General features: G+C 32.7%; 1 protein-coding gene across 1 annotated transcript; it reads right to left on the bottom strand.

Annotated features, from left to right (window-relative positions):
- Nucleotides 1–209: 209 nt before the first annotated feature.
- On the bottom strand, nt 210–5,512 carry LOC131659671 (uncharacterized). The gene is made up of 5 exons (XM_058928828.1): nt 5,144–5,512; nt 3,594–3,764; nt 3,301–3,507; nt 3,046–3,171; nt 210–564 (listed from the first exon to the last, which is right to left on the bottom strand). Exons 1-5 carry the CDS (start codon nt 5,510–5,512, stop codon nt 454–456), a joined length of 984 nt encoding a protein of 327 aa, XP_058784811.1. The 3' UTR covers nt 210–453.
- Between the last annotated feature and the right edge of the window lie 3,173 nt (nt 5,513–8,685).

The raw sequence follows: 8,685 nt of genomic DNA on the forward strand, positions 1-8,685 counted from the left end.
ATCTACAAATAAATTACAAAGAAAGAAACTTCTACAAACTTACCATTTTCATTTTTATTTTTTTTTTGTAATAACTTATGCGACAAAGTGAAAAATTATGTATATTCTTATTCATAAGTTCATTTTATCGCAAGCTTATCTTTCACTGCATAGTTATATCTAGTTCAATATAATGTCTTCATAATTGAGCCCTCAGGGTATTGGGTCTACTTAGGAGGATATGAGGAAACATGTGTAAATTTACAGCAAGGAGATTTAAAAAACACAACCAAAGATTTATATGTAAGATCCTATATATGAGCATAGAAGCGCTATCAAATATGTACAGTATATCATCATATATATCTACAATATATCCTCTGTATATCAACACGATCGCAACCAAATATCTACAGTATATCAAGATATGATGAATAGTGTATATGTATCATCATAGGATCAATGGTGTATGGATCACCACTGAACTTCTCCTGCAAGTATGGCAGGATAGTTCTTTGCATCCGCCGATCCAGCAAAAGACGCCACAGGCTTCAAAAGAACATCAGTAGCTACTTGAGCATACAACTGCATTTAATAAATAAAGTAAATCAATACCCTGTTAGACCCCTCATAAAGAATACTTATAAGAGGAAGGGGCACCAATAAAGCAGGTTAAATGCTGCCAAGTAGCAGTACAGACAGATAAGCAGTCATTTTAATGGTATCAGCAGTTACAGATTTCTAAAGGCGGCAATTATTATTATTATTACTAGAGTAACCATTATTATTAGGAGCTGTTACAAAACTTAAGCAGATTAAGAAGGGAAACAGAACTGTGTTCCGATCATCTTGAAGTTGTGAGTGTTAGACACTTGGGAGGGAGAGAACCAAGCTCTCCCTATGGTTGGTTGAACAGGGTGGAACGTTACTTTGACTTGAAGAAGATGAGTGAGAACGAGAAATTACAAGATGTGATGGTGGCTATGGAAGGCAAAGCATTGGCGTCGTATCAAGGGTGGGAATTCTCAACTCAGAATCCCACTTGGGAAGATTTTAGGACTGCCAGACTAAGAAGGTTCCAACCATCAATGATTCAAAGTCCTTTTGAATTATTGTTGAGTCTCAAACAAACAGGGACTGTGGAGGAATTCCGAGAACAATTTGAAATGTATGCTGACCCTCTAAAATGCACAGAGCCATCTTATTTGAAAAGTATTTTCTTGAATGGACTTAAAGATATTATTATAGCAGAGTTGAAATTGCATCCAGTGGAGACATTGTCTGAATTAATGGACCATGCTCAAAGGGTGGATGAAAAAAATTATTTGCTGAACAAGACTAATGCGGAACAAGTTCTGGAAGTAAATCGAGTTTCAAGACCTATAATAGGCACCAAAACAGTGACATGGGCACCGAATTCTAGGAGTCAAAACCAGGCTGCTTCATCAATTGGTAGCACTAGAGTGACTTTAGAGAAAATCTTTCATCTAAAGGGAGAATTTTTAAGAGGTTAGCGGATGCAGAATTGCAAGAGAAGTACCGGAAAGGGCTATGCTATAGGTGTGATGAAAAGTTTGGACCAGGGCACATATGTGCAAATAAACAATTAAGGGTGATCTTGATGGAAGAAGATATTCGGGATGAATCAGAAGTAGAGGAGGAAGAACCAGCAAAAGAAGTGAAAACCTTGCAATTGTCTATGTATAGCATCTTTGGGCTTACTACCAAGAAGTCTATCAAACTCTGCGGGAGAATTGGCGACAAACAAGTAGGGGTATTGATTGACTGTGGAGCCTCTCATAATTTTATTTTGTCCGTGCTTGTTAAAGAAGAGAAATGGCCAGTAGAAGAAACACCCTCTTACTATGTAGATGTGGGAGATGGGAGAAAAATTTTCTTGTAAGGGAGTGTGTCCCCAACTGAAACTCAGCATGCAAGAGTTGGACATTCAGCAGGATTTCTTAATCTTTGAATTAGGTGGAGTGGATGTGATTTTGGGAAAGGAATGGCTATCCATTTTGGGAGAGATCAAAGCAAATTTCAAGGATTTAACTATCAAGATTCCATGTGGTAATCGATATCATGTGTTGAAAGGAGAGTCTAAATTATTGAGGACAGCAGCATCCTTCAAGTCTGTTTCAAAGGTCATGTGTGATCAGGGGCAAGTGTTTCTCTTACAATACTTGATGTTAAAGGCTGGAACAGATTCAGGGATCTCACATCCTAGCTGGCTGGAAGGAGTTTTAAGCGAATTTGAAAAGGTGTTCCAAGAAATGGGCTGCCACCATCGAGGAGACAAGATCATTTCCGCCAATGCTTTGAGGATTTAGAACTCCAAGTATCACCTGCTTCTGTAAGGGCTGTCCAGAATAATGCTAATGGCTCTGCTGAAGTGCTTATTCAATGGCAGGACCTATGAAGCTACATGGGAACCTGTGGAAGTCATAAAGAGCAATTTCCTTCATTTCACCTTGAGGACAAGGTGTCTCTTTTAGGGGGAGTATTGTTAGACCCCTCATAAAGAATACTTATAAGAGGAAGGGGCACCAATAAAACAGGATAAATGCTGCCAAGTAGCAGTACAGACAGATAAGCAGACATTTTAATGGTATCTGTAGCAGTTACAGATTTCTAAAGGGAGCAATTATTATAATTACTAGAGTAACAATTATTATTAGGAGCTGTTACAAAACTTAAGCAGAATAAGAAGGGAAACAGAACTGTGTTCCTATTCTCCAAATTAATTCTGTTCGGTGCCAGTTTCTATCACACCCAAATGTTTGAGGACCAAAATTTCCCTTTATCAATTACCAAAAGTAGGAAAACATAAATTGATGGGGAATATCTCCAACAAAATTTATATTCAATAACTACTATAATAGCTAGTATAGTAAATATTAGACCTCCTTGGATTCCATTGTGTGTTTGAAATTGATGTCTTCCCAGAAATTATTTCAAAAGGAAAGTCACTCTTCATTTCTTCCATATCTTCCCTCACAACATTCAAAACATCCCTATGTACATTACATTGAATACAAAATTAACCTATGTATAAATCTCACTCACCTTTGAAGAAACTGACCACAATTTGCGATCCTGAGTTCTTGCGAGGTTAATAGCATCAATAACCTTCTTGGATAGAACTCTTTCATATCTTGAAGCCTTGCAACTTCCCGCTGTCATCCACTCTATCTATATTTTTAAAAGAAGATAATGAAATCAAAAATAGAAGAAAAATAAGGAGTTATTAAAAGACGATAATGAAATCAAAAAGAGAAGAAAAGTAACGAGTTATATGTAATGAAGAATGCAACACTAAACCTGCTTTCCTGTTTGAACCAGAAGACATCCATCCGGAATTGCCACTTCAACTTTCCGACCACTCTTTGCCCACATGTTGAGACCAGGAAACATATTTCCTGCTTGTATGCTGAGGAAGGTTGAGTCACACTGGCATGGACTCAAGAGAGTTCCTTCATCGCCCAAATCGCGCAAATCAAGTCCACTTGCAACCAAAAAGTGCGGACCCTACAAAAAAAATAGAAAGATGAAAACAATATCCATCATGATGAGATTGCAATTAGGAAAAAAACATAAGCATGGCTTTGGCTTACCATATGAATAAAAGATGAGAAAGTATCCCGGGGCAGACGATATCCAAATGCAAGTAATTCGGCTACCAACCGTAAAGTGTCCAAGAGTTTATCGCCGCATCCGTCAAACTTGTCTTTCCAATTGCTGGGAGAAAAACTATGTGGAACGTTTTGCCATTTTTGATTTAGTATCTATAAATAGAAAAAAAAGGTCAATCATTTTAGAATCAATAGAAAAACAACAAAAAAAACTTGGCATAAGAAATCTAGGTTATCCAAATAAAGTAGTTTTCTGGTTCTTTTAAATTTAATTATTTTATAACTTGTCTGTGTCATTGTCTATGTAAATACAGAATAGGAAACATAATTTATGTAACAATTGAATGGACAGGAGAAGTGTTTGATAGGAGTTTGTTGGCAGAGTATGCAAGTGAAGAGAGGATGGTTAACATGCTTCAAGTGGCTATTAGATGTGTTAATAGTTCATTAGAGGATAGGCCAAGTATGAACCAAGTGACTCTTATGATTAACACCATCAAATCTTTAATGTTACATTTGAGTATTTTATGCAAATTATTATTTTTTATGATGACATCAAGCATGATTAATTTTATGCATAGTTTAAGAATGTAAACATAGTGAAATTCATCAATCATGTTTCAATTCAACATTTAAAACATTTTGCACACAACAACACATATTGAAAATGAGTTGCGATGCTTACATTTATTTTTTACACCGTAGGGTTGACACCGTAACCCTAAAATTCATTTTGATTGAAACACATTTCTCATTAAAAAATAAGTACACATTCATAGTCATAGACCAAACATCAAATCATAGAAGTGCCTACATTTATTCACATTTAATCATGTACAAACAAACAACACACCACCAAACATCAAATAATAAAAGTACATTTAGTTGTACTAATTGCTCACACACACAAAATTCGATTGAATTCTACAACACACTTGAGAAAAAACCTTAAGCTAAAATCCTTAAGTTACACAGCCAAGAAGTTTTCACAATGAAGCATCATCCCTATATAAGTCAAACATTGTACAAATTGCTCACACACAAAGCTCAATTGAATTCCACAACACATTTTAGCAAAAACCTTAAGTTACAGAGCCAAGAAGTGTTCACAATGAAGCATTATCCATATATAGGTCAAACATTGTACAAATTGCTCACACACAAAGCTCAATTGAATTCCACAACATATTTTAGCAAAAACCTTAAGTTACAGAGCCAAGAAGTGTTCACAATGAAGCATTATCCATATATAGGTCAAACATTGTACAAATTGCTCACACACAAAGCTCAATTGAATTCCACAACACATTTTAGCAAAAACCTTAAGTTACAGAGCCAATAAGTTTTCACAATGAAGCATTATACCTATACACCACTTTCCTATTTGGTTTCTATAACCCTTTTTATTCAAAATGACACATTCCTAACACTGTAACCTAATGTTTGCCTCCAAACTAGTGAAAAAAAGCAAAACCGTTTATTTTTCACAATTAACTTACAATCAATCAAGAAAAAAGATCGTGAAAACTAACCGGAAACTGAGTAACAGTAGGCCTCATTCCGATGCTCCAATGGAACTCGGAAGGCAATGCAGGTAGACCTGGGGTTGGAAGGTACTCCAATGGAGTTTCTGATACCTCGGTTTCACTGAAATCAACTGGAATACGAAGCTGTGGATGACTTTCTTGAGCAAAATTTGGATGAACCGCGAAGAAATCCTCCATCAGATTGATGCATTTGAAGTGTTGTTTACGAGTATATCTGGGATCGTAAACCAGAGCAGCGCCATTTTCTTGCAAAGTTCTCAACAATTCCCCGCAGAACTCCTGAAACTCTACGTCTTCTTTCGCATACTTTCTTGTTACGTAACGTGAAAGGTCGAAAGGGTCCCCAAGACTCATTTTTCTCAATTAGGAATTTGACTTTGACTCAGTAAACAGTAATTTTACTTTAATGACTATTACTGTTTATATAGGGTCGAAGTAATGTAATGTAAATGGATAAATTACCTTGTAGAATAATTTTTCAATTAAGGTGTTAACAAAAAAAATGATAATGTTGTTTTAATTATTATTTAAGAAAAAAACATAATAACAATTTTAAAATATTTTACTAAAAACAATTTGAATTTTATTGATCATTAATAAAAAAAATCATGATCAACGTTCTAAAACATCATTAAACATTCTAATAGATAATTTTAAATGCTAGTAATATCTTTCTTTGTGAATATTCACTTTTAAAAGGTCTTTCTTAAAAGAAACTATACAAAGAAATAGATAATGTTTCTAATAAGTTCTGCATTATCAATTTTGCGAAGAAAGTTTTCTAAATTATAAAAGATTAATATGTTATGCGAAAGATTCTTGAGGATAGGGGTGTTCAAAACCAAACCGGCCCAATAGAAAACCGCAAAACCGAATCGAACCAAACCAAAACCGCAAAAAATCGCATTTGGTTCGGATGTGTTTGGGCCATTTTTTAACAAACCGCGCGGTTCGGTTCGGTTTGCGGTTTGTATTTTACAAACCGAACCAAACCAAATCAAACCGCATTATGCTACAACTCCCAAACTTCAATTAACTTATATCCAACCCAAACTTAAACCTATTATGTCTTAGCCTTACCATTACAAATGATTTTCTTTTCCTCACACTTAAAGTTTCAGTTTAAGTCTTCTTAAATCTCTCCTAGCGGTATTGCGTCTTCTTCTCATCTTCTTTTTAAAGTCATCTCTTCTTTTCTAGTCTTTTATTTTTTAAGTTCTCTCTTTTTCATCTTATTATTTTTATTGTACTGTTCTCTCTTAGAATTACGTTTTTAATGTTCCTCTTCTTGTCCAATCTCTCATCTCTTCTGCTCTTTCTTTTCATCTTCTTTAATTTTTCATCTCTTTTTTTTTCTTTCTATTTCATTATAATGTTTTTTATATTGTTTTATGCTACTATTTTATGTTTTTTATTTCACTTTTATCTAATTTTATTTTTGTATATTAAATGGAAAGAAAGTTGTTATCCAAATATGATGAATTTCGTTGTTATTTGGTAACGCATAAATGACTAAATACAAAGTTATTTTTTCATCTATATATGTATGTATGGCTCAATAAATTTTTGTAAAAAAACCGAACCAACCGAACCAATCCAAACCGCATTAGTTTGGTTTGGTTTGGTTCGGTTTTATTTCTAAAAGTCAACCGAACCAAACCGAACCGCACACTTTTTTCTCTTGCGGTTCGGATGATTTTTTACGTAAAAACCGCCCAAACCGCACCGCGAACACCCCTACTTGAGGACGATCAATGTGAAATTTTATAATCTAAATAATCAATATTTTAATTAAATTTTCAAGATAGTTATGATTTCCACCTATTTTCTAAGCTAATTCACTTTCAAACAAAAAAAAAATATATTAACATTAGGAGGTGTCGCTGATTAAATTGACGATGATATGTGATGTAATCAATTTAATTGACTGCATGCATTTTAAAATGAATTGGCGACAGTGTATGAATATAAACGCCAATTCAATTAACAATACCTGTTATAAAATGCATGCAGACGCCAATTTAATTGATTACACCGCATGCAACTAAAAATTTAATTTACAACACCTCTTACTTTTACGGCGTGAATTCATCTAACAACAAATTTGTATTTGAATTTTTTAATTTAGAACTATATTACTTTTAGAAATAACAACAAATATAAGTTACTTGAAAAAATAAATTAAAATTAGTTATTAATAAAAAAAAATTCATCAATGTGTCTCAGACTATCTCATCAATTTTTGTTTTAGACTATCTCATCAATTTTTGTTTTGTAAGTCTTAGAATTAACATCAACAACTGTAACCATTTACCACTTGTAGTTAGACTAATGTAGTGATTAAATTTTTTTAACAAAGGACTAACGAAAATGAAAATGTGGTTAGCACATTGTTTAGGATTAAAGAGGTGTTTGGAAATTTAGATTAGACTTATTAACATAAACTTAACAAAAGTATTTAGATGAATTATAAGAACAATTGGAGTTGATTGAAGGGTAACATTGAGAGTGAATCTTACACTATTCATGGATTTTATTTTATGGATACAAATATATTCCTGAAAACTTAATGTTAAAGGAAATAAAATTAATATGTTTGTTAAAAGGGAATAAAAAATTGATCCTAAAAAAAAAACTATATCCGAAAAAGAATTTTTCCCATGTTTAGTGGTTTTCTAATCCCCTTTCATAAGTGTTGGAATATCTTTTATTCCCGACACCAATGTAATAGTTATCTCCACTACTAAATACTATTTTATTTATAATTATTACTTTTTATCTATAATTATAATATATTATTAATTAAAAATAATTTAAAAATAAAAAATTCATATACTTCCCAAACACTTTTTATAAAAACTTATGAGAAAAAGGTTCATACACTACAGTGTAAAATTATTTTATACTGTCAACCAATCACAATCTTATATCAGAATAAATCACACTTTAAATTAAAAGTTCTTTTAATGACAAGACACTTTATTAGTTTTCTATTGGATGACAGTGTAAAATAATTTTACACTGTCAGCGCATATAAATTAAACTCAAAACTTATTCATTAAAATATATCTAAAAAAATTATTCTTAGAATTAATTTTTTATACCGTAAAACAAAAGTCCCCTAAAAAATTCAAAACACGTGAATAAGAGAAACACATCTTCCACCCTCCTTCATTTTCTCATAATAATACTCATCAAACAACACTTTCTCTTCCTTATCACGGACGACAATTATTGTAGATCAGAGTTTCATGGTCTTCAACACCATTATTGTTACGATGCATAACATTATGGTAATAGATTATTCTGTGTTTCTTAGTCCGGAGAGAAAAGAGTTTGTTTATAAAGGTGTTTGTTTTAAGGATATAAATGTTATTTTCGGGAATATAACATTGGAATTTATATATTTTTTTGTTTGTTTTTAGTTTTGATAAATTATTTTTAGATACTTTGTTATTTTTCGAAAATATATTTTGTTCATGAATTTTTTTATTTTTATACATTCCTATGAGAATATAAAATAACTA

The sequence above is a fragment of the Vicia villosa genome, linkage group LG3, assembly GCF_029867415.1.
Source record: "Vicia villosa cultivar HV-30 ecotype Madison, WI linkage group LG3, Vvil1.0, whole genome shotgun sequence".
NCBI lineage: Eukaryota > Viridiplantae > Streptophyta > Magnoliopsida > Fabales > Fabaceae > Vicia > Vicia villosa.

Coding starts and splice junctions, on each gene's coding strand:
- LOC131659671 (XM_058928828.1), bottom strand. CDS start 5,512: ATGAGTCTTGGGGACCCTTTCGACCTTTCACGTTACGTAACAAGAAAG. Junction 3,508..3,593: donor TCTCATCTTTTATTCATATG/GTAAGCCAAAGC, acceptor TTTTTTTTGTAG/GGTCCGCACTTTTTGGTTGC. Junction 3,172..3,300: donor TGGTTCAAACAGGAAAGCAG/GTTTAGTGTTGC, acceptor TTAAAAATATAG/ATAGAGTGGATGACAGCGGG.